General features: G+C 46.6%; 1 protein-coding gene across 1 annotated transcript in view; it reads left to right on the forward strand.

The window, feature by feature from the left end:
* Positions 1–17512, forward strand: part of LOC149329286 (gamma-tubulin complex component 2-like) — a 46910-nt gene that overhangs the window by 26729 nt on the left and 2669 nt on the right. The window contains exons 15-22 of the mRNA XM_089560197.1: positions 869–1025; positions 1973–2152; positions 3172–3236; positions 7003–7097; positions 8179–8249; positions 10293–10458; positions 11241–11384; positions 16416–16567. Of these exons, the coding sequence (XP_089416323.1) occupies positions 869–1025; positions 1973–2152; positions 3172–3236; positions 7003–7097; positions 8179–8249; positions 10293–10458; positions 11241–11384; positions 16416–16567 (1030 nt within the window). The remainder of the gene's footprint in view (positions 1–868; positions 1026–1972; positions 2153–3171; positions 3237–7002; positions 7098–8178; positions 8250–10292; positions 10459–11240; positions 11385–16415; positions 16568–17512) is intronic.

The raw sequence follows: 17512 nt of genomic DNA on the forward strand, positions 1-17512 counted from the left end.
GGGCTTGCATTGTACAGTCTTTGTCGAAAGTAACCAGGCTGCATGGTTTGCTTCTAGCTCGTACAGTGGAACCCTTACAGTTTCCCTGAAGCTGAAATGGTCGTTAAAGGTAAGCACTGGGGGTCTTCTTACCTTCCAACATCTTTTGATCTTTAGGAAAGTCACAAGGGCTCCACTATACAAGCTAGAAGCAAACCATGCAGCCTGGTTACTTTTGACAAAGACTGTACATATTGAGATGGTTTTCAGTGGGTGCCACATGATGGTGCTCCGACACGCCATGCAAGCAGTAAATTTACCAGAAATGTACTGTTGTACTTGGTTGTTGCGACATCTGTAATTCATCTGCTCATAATTAGTAATGTGCGCCTCAGTTCATATCTCAAAGATATGTTTTTAAGTCAAATCTGGGTTCATGTGTTCAATAGATGCTCCTTTTTTCAGCTGCATACATCGAACTGTCGTGGCACAGTGGAATCGTCCCTGTCTCGCACTCCGCAGGCCGGGTTAAATTCCCACCTAAACCCCAATTCTCTTTTCTTCATTGACAGTTCATGCCTTGTTGGATTCTGTGTTGGATTATAAATTTGATTGTGGATTAGGGTTTGGCTTGTTGGATATTGAATTTAATATGGCTTGGCTTGTTGGATGGCTATGGATTGGAGTGCCGATTGGCTATGATTTGGTGAAAGTGTGACATATTCTGTCCACGCCACTCATGAGCCATAAAAGGCTTTTGCCTTAAAATGGCTGGAAGAGAACAATTGGGAAAGTTTTCTTCTTTTTGATTTATGTTTGCCCTAACTGTTCCGGTTTTTTGTGGTCGCCATTGACGGTTAGAATGTGGCCTGCCTGTGTGTGTGCACAGGCCAGCGGCCCACTTCGTGTGGGGGCGGGGACGACCGCCTGTGCTACTGCCCGGACGAGCGGCAGTACTCGGACAAGATTGACGAGGTGTACCACAAGGCCAGTCGCATGCTGCTCAACCTGCTCATGGACAAGGTGGACCTCATGGGACGCCTCAGGTGGGAACCCACTCCGTCGGGGAAGTCTTGCGTCTTCGCGGCATAGCAAATTGAAAGGGCGTTTTCATTTCTTATTTTCTTTTTTTCCTCCCTTGACACTGTCGGCACTGCTTGTCATTTGTATTAAAAAAATTAATTTTTTTTTCCCACTTGAAATAGTCCGTGTGGGTCTCAACAAGAAAGCCAATTACTGTGGAATCTTGAGCAATTTCTGGTCGAGAAAAAAAATTTTTTCGCGCTCAAATAGTCTGTGTGGGTCTTAACAAGAAAGCCAGTTACTTTTGAGTGATTTTAATCGAACCCTCTTATTTTTAAATTCCTATTTATCTGAACAAAAGCTTTTGTACCAGCAGCATCAAGTCTACCGTATTTACTCGTTTAATTTGCCCACTTTTTTTCTTTAAATCGAGGCTTCAAAAAGGAAGTGTGGAAATTATGCTAAGATTTTGCGAACAAGTCCTAAAATCTCTACAAAGGTCATAACGTGCAATTCATACCGTATATTGCCGGCTGTACTTTGACTCTGCAGCTCGCACCCCGCGCTGACCAAAAAATAAAGTTGACTTCAAATCGCACGTTTCGCAGCCACACAAAAGGACGCGACTGTGCCGACCTTCCCCAGCCTGCCTGCCCTATGCGAACTTGCATGCATTACGGTCTGGCACAGTAAAAGAGCATGAAGTGTGCAAGTAAAAGTTTTTTTTTTAACCCGGGTAATAAATTACGGGTGCACATATTACGCGAGTAAATGCGATATTCCCAAGGCCTGCCGAAACATCTGAGCTGAGCTGGAGGTGGCCATCAAGTGAAAGCACAAGAATGACTTAATCGACCCCCATCGAGGCATTGGAAGCATGAAAGAAAGAGTTTTGCGGAAATATACACCCCGTGTTATGAAAACCGAGCCCCCTGTCCCATGCCTGAATGTCTTCCCCCCTGGTTGGCAGGTCGGTGAAGCACTTCTTCCTCATGGACCAGGGGGACTTTGTGGTCCAGTTCATGGACATGGCGGAGGAGGAGCTGAGCCAGAACATCGACGACATCGTGCCCACACGCCTGGAGCTCCTCCTCCAGCTGGCCCTCTCCACGAGCTCCGTCAGCAACGACCGCTACAAGGACTGCGTCAAGTGGGTCGGCCCCCCCCCCCCCTGTCACCCGTCTTGTTACGTTTGGTCCAGTTCTTTTACTGGAGTAGCTGTGTTGTCCTGTCTAGGCAGAGAAAAAAAAGTGTTTTTGTGTGTGTGTGTGTGTGTGTGTGTGTGTGTGTGTGTGTGTGTGTGTGTGTGTGTGTGTGTGTGTGTGTGTGTGTGTGTGTGTGTGCGCGCGCGTGCGTGCGTGCATGGGTGACAACAAATGCTCTTAAAGGTCTTTTTACCGCTGGAACTCGATCTACACGTTGCCAGTGTTCTTGGAAACTTTGAATTATTGCCTGGTGTGACCAATTTCCCTAATATAAATCGGATTAATGTCAGGCTCCCACCTTTTTTTTTTTTAATTCCCCGCATACGGTGGGAGAAGTCAACCAACCTTTCATCCAGTCCCGTGATGGCTTGCCACTCTGCCATCAGCGGAGTGATACGTAGTGATCGGCGAAAACAAAGACTCCATGCGTATTTTTATTTCCGTGGGCCTAATTTGGAGCTATGTAGTCTCTGACCAGACCTATTTGTTCACGGAAACCTAAAAGAAACAAAATAAACGCAAAAGCAATACTGCCATGCTACTGCCTGAAAGGCACTCCATGCGTTGGTCAACTCCTCCCACCGTGTGCGGGGAATTAAAAAAAAAGCAGGAGCTGGACGTTATTTCAATTTAAATTAAGGTAATAGGCCGGACAGGGCAATAATTCGAAGTTTCTAAGATTGCCTGGAACCTGCAGATTGAGTTCCCGCGGCAAAAAGACGAGTTCAGATTCCTCTTCAGTGCACCTTTAACACAGATTTGTTGCATCCCAACGTATGAATGCCTGTGCATTTTGTTCTCAGCTAAGGATCAGCAGCTGGAAATAGGAGCTGATGTAATTATTGCACCAGTTGCATTGTATTCTGTTCAGGCCAAGGTATCTCTGCATCATCTAAAGCTGAAATGGAATTTCGGCACAAAATATTGGTGAGGGGGAAGATAACTCTGCTCGTTTCCGGTGCAGGCACCAGATCCTGGAGTGCAGCCTTGTGTCGCAGATGGAGAAGATTATGACCAGTGATACACCTGGTGAGAAGATCTCGTATATTCTGGGAGGGGTTGCTATAGTGGACAACCAAGCAACGGAATTCTCGATTTAATGAAGCCTTTTTAGTTTCCATAACTTCGTGTCCATAGGACACCGGGTATTTTTAGCCTCTCTGTAGTGGAGTAAATTTCTCTGTACTTTCAGCGTAATGAAATTTTGTTCGCTGTCTGAGAGCAAACCTGGAGAATTGAATGGAGGGTTACCTTCAACTGGTCTGGTTAGCACAGCACCAACCAAAGCTCACTTATGAACGTAGACACAGCACAGCTGTGGTAGCGGGGCTGGCAGAGCCAAATAGCGTGTGGGTGAGTGGAAACGTAACGACTGTCGTGTAGAGGGCACCACCTACCATACCATCTGGGGGAAGTACCGTATTTACTCGCATAATAGGCGCACCTTTTTTCCAGAAATTCCGGCTCAAAGTTCGGGGTGTGCCTATTACGCAGGGTAGAATTTCGGGAAATTTTTAAACTCGCAAAATTCAACATACCGCATAAACTCACCCGTGCACGGGCCGCATCCTGTTTTCCCGAAGGAAATAATTAAAAAAAGATATCCATGCAAGGGCTGCACCCAAACTTTCCACAACCCACGCGGGAATAGCCCCGCGAGAATAGCCTCCGCGATAAGCTCTGGCTGCGAGCAACGCGTGCTTGATCACGGAGGGCACACACGCTCACAGGAGCTTCCAGGTGCCGCCCACGGATGACGCCCAAGGTCAAGCTCATCATAATCAACTTTTTTGACCGCCACGAGCTTTTGCTATCCATATCGGCATCAGCATCACCAGCTCCAGTTTTTTTGTGGCTGTCAAAGGGCCGGTTTCTGTCGTAGCGTATTAGTTCATCGCAGATGTGGCTTTCTTGCGCTGCCGCCGAGCGTTGGTATTATAGCACAACGGACAAGCTACACGGCTGGGAGTTGGATCTCGAACACGGCAAGCGTGCGGCAGGCCGGAAATTCGATGTGGACGAGGAGTGCGGCAGTTGCGACTGCGGCGTGCCTAACTTTTCGTATGCGGCTCGTATCACCACGGTTTTCGGGGTCCTAAGTCGGGAAGGTTTCCGGCTGGAGATGAAGCTTTCCAAACAGACGTTTAAAGTGAACATCTCTGAAAACTGTGCAGCTGTTCCATGCGGTCATTGTATGGGCTAAGGGTCCACAGCACTGTGAGGACTAGTAGTCAGTTTGGCAAAAACTTTGTTAACATAAATTTTTTTTTGGGGGGGGGGGGAGGGGGGGAGGCGTCTGCTTGCAATCGTGTAAATACAGTATTGATATCACAGGTGCGCCTATTACAGGGGTGGAAGTGCTGCACCAATTGCGCCTTGCTGCGCCAATTTGATGTCATGCGCCAAGCTGCGCCTAGACGGCAATTTACGGCCATTGCAAGGATACAGAGCCAAATTTAGCCGGGTGTTATTGTCGGCTGGGCAACACTGGGCGCTCGCTACGAAACGGACGCAACTGCATTGGCATCGACAGCTGGGTTCACTCTTGGAGGTAGGAAAACAATTGCCGAAAACACTTTGGAAATTCTAAAGTGTGCTTGGCGAAAGCCTTGTGGTCAACCCGCCGCCATTTTCCCGAACCACTTGGCGCATGGCGGGCTTCCTGCATGTGCGGTTTTTATTTTGTTTGGTGACCGCGGTAACTATTTTGATTGCAGTGTTTTAGAGCGAGCTCTTTGGCACCCGTTTCGTGGCGTCGCTGTTGCCGTTGTCTGTTCAGCGTTCATTTTGTTCATTGTCATTGGCGTTGACGTTTTACACTCCGATCATTTTAAGGTAAGGAAGCGCTCATAACTGCCTCCCTGGGTCAGTGCACGCCTGAATCGCGCTTTTGCATTGTTGTGGCTGGAGAGCCGTTGCTTAGCAACTGGCGCGGTGGACACCCGGTACAGGAAAGGAGACAGTGGGAGTGAACGGAGAAAGACAGAGGGGCCATAGTGAAGAAAATGAAAATTTTATGAGGAAAGGAAATTACGCAGTGACTGTCTCACATACCTTGGTGGCATCCCTTTGCAGAGGAAGTGGGAGTGAAAGAAGGAACAGAAAGAAGGCCGTAGTGAAGAAAATGAATTTGAGGAAAGGAAATTATGGAGGAGGTTGCGGAGGAGAGGCCACAGTTGGCAGATTCCAGTGCAGGGCTGTGATCATGACCGCACGATCATGATCATGAAGGACGCCAGGAACACGGAGGAACACCGTGAGCATGAGCCATTAAAGACTTTCGCCTAAAAACTCTGGAGATAAACGGCGCTAAAACGGCGGCATCGCGATAGGGCCGGCTGACTAGCAGCAGAATCCGGAATCCTAAACAACCGCCAACAGTTCGGTTGTTTAGGATTCCGGACACCTTGTTCTGGAAAGCGACCGCCAGCGCGAGTGGGACGGGTAAACGGCGTGTGAATATAATTTTATTTACCAGAGCTAATTCAACAAATGAATTACGAGCTTCTCACACGTGGAGCTGCCAGGGAATGGTCACCTGGCTTACTACCCGCCGTGCGAGGTACCGTCGTGCACTTACCTCGCAGGCAGTTGACGTTGCTTTGGCTTGGCCTGGCCAGTTACAGGGTTACATCTTCACAGCGGCGCGGCCGGCATCCCCTCGCTACTCGCGCCTTTCACAGCCGTACAGAGCAACGCGTTCGCGCCGATTTTCCACAGCCTGACTTGGGTGCACCCGCGTGCACACTGGTGCATTTTTTTTTTTCATTAGGCTTGGGTAATAAATTCTTGGTGCGCATTTACGCAAGAGCACAAATTATGTGAGTACCTTCTTGTTCGTTTGGCTGTGGCAATTTTCCGAATTTTAAAATCCACCAGTTGGCGGGTATTGATTCTTTTTTTTTTTCCGGTCCTGACATAGTATATTCTAGATTCTGCTGCACTCTTTTGACAGTTTTGGTGAACTGGTGCCATTATGTTGTTTTCTTTTTTTTTCTGAACTGAAATTGATGACAGCTAATTTACTACAAGTGCTGTTTGTAGCAGCTGCCTCATGTCTATTTTTTTTTATGAACTCTAGCAAATATCTTTAGAACGATTGCAGTCCTTTTAAAGAATTCTGGCCTGTAGGATTGATGATCAATATTTGTGTAGTTTTTGGGCGAGTTGCAAACAAAATTGCTCTCGATTGCATTTAAATGTCGTCAGTCTGCTCCAAAAGTGCTCCGAAATAGCCTACAAATTGCTCTAAAATGGGCCTTTTGCTGCTCCAAAGCAGCTCCAAAATAAGACTTTTGCTGCTCCCGTGCCTGCTCCAAAAAGCTGGAGCCTGCTTCCACCCCTGCTATTATGCGCGGAAATAAAAAAAATCTGATTTTTCACGACCGAACGGGCGGTGCGCCTGTGATGCGAGTGCACCTATTATGGGAGTAAATACAGTACATCGTGCTGAGCAAGTCCACTAGAAAGCAGGAATGTCAGTGCAATTTCTATCTGCAGTACGATACAACTTATAAAAGCAGCACTTGGTAACACTGGGCTATGGTCCGTGACGTCCTATATTAGTCCGCTGGCCTCGCTTTTACTCGAAACAATGCTAAAAATGCAGGAGAGATCTTCTCCGATTGCTGTTCTTTCACTGACTCAGTTTCGCTTCTCGAGCATGAGTTTTTGCTGAAATTTATATTACAAATTTCAGCTGTGAACTATTTTAATGATTTTTTTTACCAGTTCGCTATTATGAGGTTTTACTCTATTGTGCTTTTTCCGTTTTCTTTTGCCCTGCCGAACACAGACCAGAATCCACCTCCGGAAGCCATCACTGGCTACGAAGCTTTCACGCTCAACTACGACGTTGAATGGCCCCTCAACCTGGTCCTCACAACCTCGGTAGAGTGTGCTCTCTTCCGTCATTATTGTGCTTTGTGCAGTTTTTTTTCTCACAGCAGCTTTTTAATCTCTGTACTCACTCCTGAAGGATGATTAGTAGCATATTGAGGACGGAACCTCAAGAGCAATTACTTGAGACAATCTGCTGCTGCTCATGCTGACAGTTGCATCTTAAAGTGCTTGGGGCATCAAACTTTTGTTCTTAAGGCTTTTTTTTCCCTTGGAATGGCGCTCAAGACGTTGCTACACATGACGCACCGCGCACATTGGATTTGTCTGTGCCTGCTGAATTTCATGTTTGAATTTTTTTCTCTGATGTTGGTTCGGTTTCAGTTTCAACAGCTGAACAGTGGCTATGACGAGACTTCTTGAGGTCGTTTGAGGTGTATAAAATGTGTGATAAAATCGCTCCTTGTTCATTTTATGTGATTTGATTTTTGTGGGAAGGCGTGCTTAAAAGTTTGAGTGCATTATAATGAAGAACGCAGTGACTGTGCTACAGTTCTTATATGCTTCGCATGACCTAAACTCCTTCTGGATCATAGTCAGGATTTGGTTGTTGAAACAAACACCAGACCAACATGACAGAAAAATAATTTAATTGCACATCAATAATCGCATGTAGGCGAATTCCATGTGGCTATCCACATTTACTAATACCTTGCGCATCACTTCAAAGAGAGGACATACAGCCAAGATTTGGTATCTCTACTCCTTAAGTGGTTGCCTTAGTAATGCAGTGATGAAGATGTTCAGTTGCCCTGGAGCTATCGAAAGGCTTTCGGAAATTAAAATTTAGTTCATTTGACGACATCCTTAGTTACACCTTATTCTGATGGAATTGAGGAGACCTGCAGAGTTTCTGGGGCGAAACTGGGAATTGTGCAGAATCGAAATCTTGTGGCACCTTGATGTTTTCTGATGCAATGTTTTTTTTTTTACTTCGTAGGTTTGAATGCATTTGCAAGCAATTAACGGCTATGAGGAATAAACTTTAGACCTGTGTTGTGTTGTTGAATGCGTCTGCCTGTGTACTGGAAGCACGTCTTGACTCCCTTGTTGCTTGGCTGTGTTCTTTCAGAGCGTGGGCTGTTACCAGATGGTCTTCCGGTATCTATTCTACTGCACACACGTGGAGCGCATGCTCTCCAAGTGAGGCTTGTTTCCTTTTTGTTAGTTTTTTTTCATTCACGTGTCCCTCTGTCTTGTTTATGGGTTTTCATGCCACCAACCTGTATGTAACAGCTGTATCTTACCAGTACTCACCTATGGGGCAGAAACGTAGAGAATAACGAGAAGGGTTCAGCTTAAATTAAGGACAGCGCAGCGAGCCATCGGGCCATTTGCTTGTTGAGGGGAGTGGTTACAGATCTGTAGAGAATCAGCATTACTATAAGGGCATTAGATGGTAACGTGAAAAACAGCAAAGTTCCTACTCATTCAACAAGGCATGGAGTTCTTAAATTGATTGTTGTTACAAATCAATGCATTCTGTGGGAAAAGGTGGTTCTACTGGTTGGAAGTTTGTGGTAAAAATGGCTGGAAAGAAGAATGTGTTCTGCCATCAAGGAATGCCAACTTTGAAAGCATGATTTACGAATGATGATACTATATTATATTGGGGAAGTAAAATTATTCCCTCACACAGGGAACCCCAGTAAAAAAAAACAACTGTGAAACAAACTTAGATCAGCCATTTTACATCGAGATGCAGAAGATGGTAGGTTGACTAGATTTTTGTGATGGTTTATGCCAGGGGTTGTATTGTAGTTAAGAGAGATAAAACTGACATAATTGTTTTGGATATTTTTTAATGAATGTATTGGGCTTAGTGATGCAAAACTATCAATAGTTAGTACTTTCGATAGTAGTACCGATAGTGCTATTGGTAGTACTTTCTGTACTTCTATTGATAGTGCTATCGATAGCTGTATCGATACTACTTGTTATATATAGTACTATTGATTCTATAAAATCAACCACGCGTACCCACTGCATCCTAAACTTGGTTTCCCGAGTGTGAGGTATGGAGGTGATGGTAAGAGTTGCTGACAGGACTCGCCCATTTTCGCGGCCTACACGTCACCGAGCTCTGCAGACGTTCCCTACGTAAGGTTGCTGGATAAAATGTTAGCGTGCGAATGTCCTAGTTGCGAAGCATGTGTGCGAAAACCATTTCTGCAGCGGTTACGTCAGCAAGACGATGTCTGCAGTGCACGACAGTGTCGTGTAAACCAGCACAACTTGTGCTGTTTGTTCTTTCATCAGATGCACTTCCAGGCATTTTCCGAACTGTCCCAGTGCACGTAAGAGAACCACAGCTGGTCAAAGTTTATCCGGAGACCTCTACTACGGCATCCCTCATAGCTTGAGTCTGTTTGGGACGTTAAGCCCATGAGACCGTGAAACCTGTCAGGTATCGCAAATGTTGTATTGCTGGCCAACAAATGCATAATATCAGTATTGTTACTATCAATAGTATTACCATCAACAGTTTCACTATCGATAGTCTTGCTATCGATAGCAGTACTATCGCTAGTAATAATATCGATAGCAACACTATTGATAGTCTATCAAGTGTTTTTTTACACTATCGATAGTTTAAAAAAACTATCTATACTATTGATAGTCAATTTTCTGATAGTTTTGCATCACTAATTGGGCTACTATGAATGGCCCTTATTCTTGCCTGATCGCTAAGGAAAATGTATGCCGAGTGCTTATTGATCGGTTATACAAGCTAACAAAGATTCTGTTGCCTTCGAATGTCTTGTTTCGGACACTGCTCCTTTTTGAATTTATTGTTGAGTTTCTCATGAGAGAGAAGGCTGCTTGGAGAGCTCAATTTCATTACGGGTCAAATCCTGGTGCAGTCGCGAAATGTGCTGGTGTCCGTTCTTCCCTCACAGCAGCAAGCGTTAGGCCTAGTGGTCTGAGCATCCTCCTCGCTTGCGGGACATGTAAGGTTTGATCCCCTGTGCCATTGAATACCTGACTGTGATACAGTGGGTACAATCTTTTTCCTGGCCTGGCGCTCAGCTTGTTGGGGGTTAAGTATGCTTGGGAAATAAGTCTTCGACCCCACTTCGAGTGGACGAAAATACCTGGTGCCATGGAGTTCTTTGGTGACAGATTCCCGTATGCCATAAGAGTTCATCGTCATGGTCATCCGTTCTTTCCCTTCTCTCCCCTCAGGGTCTGGGTGCACGACAAGGGAGCCAAGTTGCGGTCGGCTGCCTATCCGGTTGCAGCGTTTGGGCTGCGGCAGTGCATGTTGCACTTTGTCAAGAGCCTGCAGTATTTTGTCACCGCGGAGGTCATCGACCCCAGCTGGCACGCCTTCCAGGAACGCATGCAGAAGGTGCGTGCATTTGGTGGATCATTTAAGCAATCTGAGACAGGCTGCCAGCAGGTAGCTAGTAGCATGCATACTGAGAATTAAAAAGTGAGCTTCAAGATCAGCTTAGCAACAGGTACCAGTCACGGTTTGCAGCTTTTGATGATGCTGAGCCTAAATGTTGTCCTCATGTGTACTTTGGGCACAGTTTTGTGTCAGTTCAGTACAAACTTCAGCTTCTAATGGCCATGGAGGGACTACCCTCTACTACGCTAATTAGTTATAAACGAGTGGTTACACAGCCTGGCCTAGACTTGCGCCTGTTTGAAGGTTTCGGAAACTCGAACCTGCTTGCATGAAACATATAAGGCAGTCTAGTTCCCAGTCCAATCTTATCTGCGGTCTAAACCCTCTCTTGGGTTTGAGAAAAGGAAAGCTAGATAACTGGCACACCTTGTAAGTGGGCACCTGGGCCGCCCAGTGAGGAAAATAAACACTGTCTGGCAACTCAGGCTTTTTTCTTGGTGGACAAAGTGAACTAGTTATGCACCTTTCCTTTATCTCGAAGCCAAGAGAGGGTTTAGACCACGAATAAGATTAGACTGGGAGCTAGACTGTCTTATTTGCTTCGTGCAAGTGTTCCCTGGTAACCTGTTACTGTTGGCAGTGCTAGTGGGCCACAGCTCCAGTGTCTTGTTCACTTTGAGGGATGCTCATCTGTTCTTTTAGGCATTGCTTTCCTGGGCTACCTTCAGGCTGTGAAGTGATGGATGGCATGTTTGAGACACCTGCCTCTGTTTCCGCAGGTGCACACCATCGATGAGGTGCTGGAGCTGCACACTCAGCTCACAGACTCCTTTGTCAACCTCTGCCTGCTGACCAACTACCCGGTGTTCAGGCTCATCCACGAGACACTCCAGCAGTGCCTGCAGTTCGCCTCCGTAGTGCTGGTCAGTCACGCTGGCCTCCACTGCGAGCTCTTTGCTGTGATGTTAGGCACAGCCCCGCCGCAGCGGCTCAGTGGTTATGGTGCTCAGCTGCTGATCCGAAACATGAGGGTTCGATCCCGGCCACAGCGGTCGCATTTCGATGGAGGCGAAATTCTAGAGTCCCGTGTACTGTGCAATGTCAGTGCACGTTAAAGAACCCCAGGTGGTCGAAATTTCCGGAGCCCCTTCACTACGGCGTCCCTAATAGCCTGAGTCGCTTTAGGACGTTACACCCCGTAAACTAAACTAAACTAAACACGAGAAGGGGGGGGGGGGGGGGGGGGGGGGGGGGAGGTTTGAAGGGCTATTTGTGTGTAGTCAACAACCTTACTTGAGCATCATTTTGCCAGACAGATGGTCCTCTGCACCCTTGGCATCCCAGTTGCCGAGGGGTTTTATCCAGCTATCTGAGCCGGTCTGAGCACACTTGGGAAACAACTTCAAGAAGTTTTGTCATATTTAAGGGGGGACATGGGTCTTAGAACATTTTCTTTTATTTACAGACCAAATACAATGAAACTGCGCAGACTTATTCAGTTTTTTCTGCTGATTTCAAATATGCAAATTGTTTATTTCTAGGCCAATTAGTTCATGCGATATTAATATATATCATGCCATTGTCTGCTCAAACAATAGAAAAAAAATGGGCCACCAGAAATTTAATTTTAATGTGTGGGCAGATACTACAATGTGTGAGGAATGCAACGCTGGAAGCAGTTTTCAGTTTTTTGTCCGTGTCGTCAAATGGGCTTAATAGTTAGTTTTCAAGTGAGTTAACCAGACATTCAGTGCCAGAAAACACATGACACACATGAAACTAACTATTGAGCCCATTTGTCCACACGGACAAAAAACTGAAAACTGCTTCCAGCGTTGCATTCCTCACACATTGTAGTATCTACCCACACATTAAAATTAAATTTCTGGTGGCCCATTTTTTTTCTATTGTTTGAGCAGACAATGGCATGATATATATTAATATCTCAGGAACTAATTGGCCTAGAAATAAACAAATTGCATATTTGAAATCAGCAGACGAAACTGAATAAGTCTGTTCAGTTTCATTGCATTTGGTCTGTAAATAAAAAAAAAATGATTTAAGACCCATGTCCCCCCTTAAAAGAACCCTGACTGCAAATTGAAATTGGCCTGTAGGGTGGTAATTCAGTAGTGCGTTCTGATTACAGAGCAGACCTACTTTCTGTGGAAGAGGAGGTTTTTGTAAGCTAGAGAAAAGGCCAAAATGCGAAATTGGCACAAACAAACTGTGATCGCATAAAATGTCTTTTAAGTGAAGAGCACAATGCGATTCACTTCAAGCCAGCAATCATGGAGTCTATTGTTCTATTGACGTCATCATCAGTGTTATGAGTTAGAATTGAGTGGCGGAAGAAAAAAATGTAGTTTAACCTCACTCATTGATGCATTGCCATTTCGTGCGCTCGAAATCGTGAGCAGTTATAAAAAAATGCGCCATGTACCTAGTTGCACACCTTCTTTCCTGGTTAATACATATTGGAATAATACAGTTTCTTGTAGATACCATATTTACTTGCGTAGTTTCCGCGCCCCTAATTTATTACCCGGGCGTATTAGAAAAAAAAATGTTTTACACACCCATTTTACAGGCTTGTAAAAAAATATTGCTTGCACATTTTAAGCTATTTACGATGGTTATTACGCTGTTGAAACCTGGTGGGATTAGTATTTATAAGCTGACCAGTAACACCATCAGTATGAGCATGATGATTAATTAGCTTCTACGTAACAATGGATCATTTTAGACTGAATAATTGTTGAAGTGGAAGTATGCCCAACCTATGATAGAGTGGCAAATAGTGTGTTTGGAATGAACTGAATGTCATGAGCCTGATGGCTTGATTATGAAGACGCTGAAGACTTTTGACGTGTGTGAAATATGTATTTCCCCAGCAAGATAAACAGTAACTAAGGCGTCTATTGATAAATGCATAGTACCGTATTTACTCGCATAATTTGCGCACTTTTTTTCCAAAAATTAAGGCTTCAAAAAGGGGGTGCGCAAATTACGCGAAAATTTCGCAAACATGCCTTAAAAACTCACCCGCAAGAACGACATAACACGCAATATAATCTAAAAAAGTGAGGCATCATATACAAGCAAAACACTTTCCTTTATTCACATACTTTGTCTAGTCGGAGTCGTTGCTAGATAAATTGGATTCCGAGCCACGGCTGACATCGTCGCGGCCGTCGTCACCATCGTCGCTGGCGTCCCAAATCACGTCGTCCTCTGTTCCGTCAAGCGCATTCGACAGGCCAGTTTTTTTGAAGCTGTGCTCCACAATGTTGAGAGAGACCCTGTCCCACGCTGCCAGAATCCATTCGCAGACCGTCTCCAAAGGAGGCCTCTTCATTCTCCCAGTCGGAGTGAGACCGTGTTCTCCGCTGGCCATCCACTCGACGTAGAACTTCCGCACGTTGTCTTTGAACGGCTTATTGATAGAAACATCCAACGGCTGCAGGACTGATGTTAGGCCGCCTGGGATGACAGCCAGGTTGGTCTTCATCTCCTTTAACTTTTCTTTCACACTGTCGACTAGATGGCCCTTGAAGCTATCAAGGACCAACATCGATGGCAGCCGCAAAAGAGCGCCTGGTCGCTTCCCCCACACAGTGTCCAGCCAGTCGAGCATTAATGCCTCATTCATCCACCCTTTTTCGGGGACACGAACATGGATGCGTCCTTTCACTTTCAATTTTGGCATCGTCTTTCGCTTGAATATCACGAAGGGTGGTAGTTTGCGACCGTCAGCAGTCACTGCCAGCATTACGGTGCACCGTTGCTTTTCGCTGCCGGTTGTTTTTATGGCAACAGACGAAACTCCCTTTTCGCTCACCGTGATGTTGGGTGGCATGTCGAATGTCAGCGGCATCTCGTCAGCGTTCCCGATCTGGGACATTATGAAACATTCCGTCCTGCGAAGCGCTATCACGAAACGGTGAAATGCCACCACTTTTTCTTCGTAGTCAGCGGGCAAACGCTGGCAGAGAGTTGTCCTCCGTCTCAGAGACAGGTGGTGGCGTCTCATAAAACGGGTCACCCACCCCCTGCTTGCTTTGAACGTCGGAGCTGGGATCCCTTCCTCACGTGCGATTTTCCTTGCCTGGAACTGCAGCATCTCGCACGACACTGCTATCCCGGAAGCCCGATGCTCGCGAACGTAACGCACGGGCTCTTCTTCAACGGTGGGGAATTTACCTTTCTTAGGTCCCCGAAATGCTCTCCTTCCCGGGCTTGCATTTATTAGCTCTGCCTTCTGCTTCCGCCAGTACCGCACGTGGCTTTCATTAAGCTTGTACTGCCTGGCAGCGGCACGATTTCCATTTTCTTCGGCAAATTCAATCACCTGGAGTTTAAATTTCACCGGATAGTTGTGGTAGCCCATTGCAACCGAAGAACCGTACGTCGAACCACTACGCACAAAGCCGAGCCACCAACCACAAAGAGAGAGACGCGCCAGACGCACAACGAGCACTACTGCGTCGCGGCTTCGCGTTGGCTGGGATTGCTTTGGCTTGGCTTGCTTTGGCTTGACCTTGGCAGTGCGCCGCATCGATGCGGTCTGCTTGTGCGTTCCCGCGTGCATGCTGGCGTTTTTGCGCAATCGCGCAAAGAAGTGCGCAAAATATGCGGTTAAAAGTTTTTTTTTTATAAATCCGGGTAATAAGTTACGGGTGCGCAAATTACGCGAGGGCGCAAATTATGCGAGTAAATACGGTAAACGAACGTATGATATGCAGGTGGAAGTATGCACGTGTTTTAATTACGACAGTATAATGGAAAGGAATAACGGCAGCAACGGCCTCACCGCAGTGCACCCTTTCCTTGGGAATGCAAAAGTCATACAGCGGGCCATAAATGCATCTTTGGGTGCCATTGTCATCAGCGTCCGTTTAACCTTGCGCTTATGGGGCCAAGGATGGGCCACATCTGTGTTGTACGCAACAACACAGTAGTGAGAACAGCATGCCCAGGCATGGCATTCCCTGCAGGATAACTGAGCCTGCATGCAGCGACTGCTTGTAGGACGTACAATCTGCCCACTGGTTGTAGCGGCACAAAATGACAGTTGCCTGTGGCATGGGCAGACTCCGGGATCAATCGTCTCAGTGTACTGCATCGTAGCCAAAAGACCCCACATCAGCGGGATGGATATTGACATTGTTATCCACATGGTCTGTGACTTGGGCACAATTTGGGCCATTCTTTACGGCCATGTGATTCGAGTGGGCCCGGCACCTAAAGGTTGAAAAACCTGCGAGTTCTTCTCTAGTCTGTGCTGGCTTTGTGGCTATGGTGTTCAGCTGCTCAGACCAAGGTATTGGGATCGAATCGCAGCGCCTTTTGAAAGCTGTTCGGGATCCGCTGAGGTTAAAAATATTGAGAACCCCCGTTGTGAAGCTTGTGATGCCTTGGACCTATTCTGAGCGAGTGTACGTTGTGTGTGTGCATTTTTTAAGGCGAAAGCCTTTAATGCCTCATCGTTGTCGACAGAAGGTTGTCAGCAGAGGTGTCACGCTTTTCGGTTGTTCAAAATGGTTATGACTTCAGAGTGCGCGGATTCGCAGTAATGAGGTCATCCACGGATGCCTGATGCCCCCTTTTGGAGCAGACGACAATTAATAAAGAATAGTTGTCGTCCACTCCGGAAGGGGGCGTAAGGCGTCCGTGGGTGACCACATTACATACCCCATTGCTGCGAACAGAGCCACGGGTGCAACCGAACTCATCGAAGCAGAGAGAGAGTCGTGCTAAAGAAGCAGTCAAAGTCGGCAGTCAAAGTGTGTAGTGATAATGTGTAGTCAAAGTGTGTAGTCAAATAAAGCACTAGTACAGCGCAAACAGTCTCGCAGTCAGTGCCAAACAGTGCACCAGGAAAGGCTTTCGCCTTGCAGCACTTTAGAGGGGCAAAGGGCCCTGTGAATTCTTTTTTTTCTTTTTCTTCTCAGGGTGACGCTGACAGTGGGAAGTTTGACGAGCGGGTGAGCCAGTGCCAGCGGTCGTTCCACTCCCTGCTGAGCCTGCTGCGCAAGAAGCTGGTGGAAGGAGGGCTGGCCATCCACCAGGGACGGGAGGCCAACCTCGCTGAGCTGCTGCGCCAGTGAGTTCCTTCGGGTGAATCCTTGACGGCCACTTGTAAGCTCACACAGAAAAGGGGAAAGGGGGCGGGGGGGCAGCAGCAATTGTTTTAGATGGCGGCTCACTGGCATCTCTCAGAAAGTATCTTAAAGCAGTAAACTTTCGTTCAGACGAATTCTCGGATGAGATGAATAGTTTAAGGCCATTTGGCTCGTTCCCTATTGGACTCAATGCAATTACAGTCCACTTGAGACTAACTTCTTCGTGTTGTGAAGAAGTCACCGCAAAAAAACAGATGAGGGACAGAAGAGAGGACATATATAAGACTTTCACAAGCTTTTCTTCACAACGTGCAACACCAGCTAGCCCGGCAGCTTGCTCTCCTGAACTGTTTTGCATCTGCTTTGGTTAAGATGAACTTTTGCATGCGAACCATGCATGCGACTCTGCGAAAGCCACCTCCACAAGACGGCACCTTTGCACAGAAGTGCTGGGAAGCTGTCTTGTGGTAGTGCGCCTGCCTGTGCTCGGTGCTGAGATCTAGCCATGTCAGATTTCGGCATCGCGTGTGCTTCGAGATCTGCGCATTGGTTCTAAAAGACTGAATGGTGCGTAGGCATGGAATATAGCTGCCTTTGACTTAGGGCTTAAAATTTGGCCACCGAATCTTCAACTGACGCGGCATCACAACGCACAGTATTGCAGCTCAGAAAAGAACACATGTCAGCACGTGTGTGTACTGCGTCCGACAGACGAAAAGGTAATGTGATACATCTGCTCGTAGAGTTGGTAACGGCTATGCTGTGGATGGGGCGAGAGAGATGCATGGCTTTGCAACTCAGCACCTTTAGTGCACTTGAAGCTGGAGGGAAAGCAGATATAAAGAAAAAGAACCAGATGGTGGTCCCTGCGAAAGAAAAAGAGGCAGTGTGAAAAGAAACCTGGACCACTGCTGTTTTCAAGTAGG

This window comes from Amblyomma mixtum, chromosome 9 (genome assembly GCF_055824585.1).
Source record: "Amblyomma mixtum isolate Tamu chromosome 9, ASM5582458v1, whole genome shotgun sequence".
Taxonomy (NCBI): Eukaryota; Metazoa; Arthropoda; class Arachnida; order Ixodida; family Ixodidae; genus Amblyomma; species Amblyomma mixtum.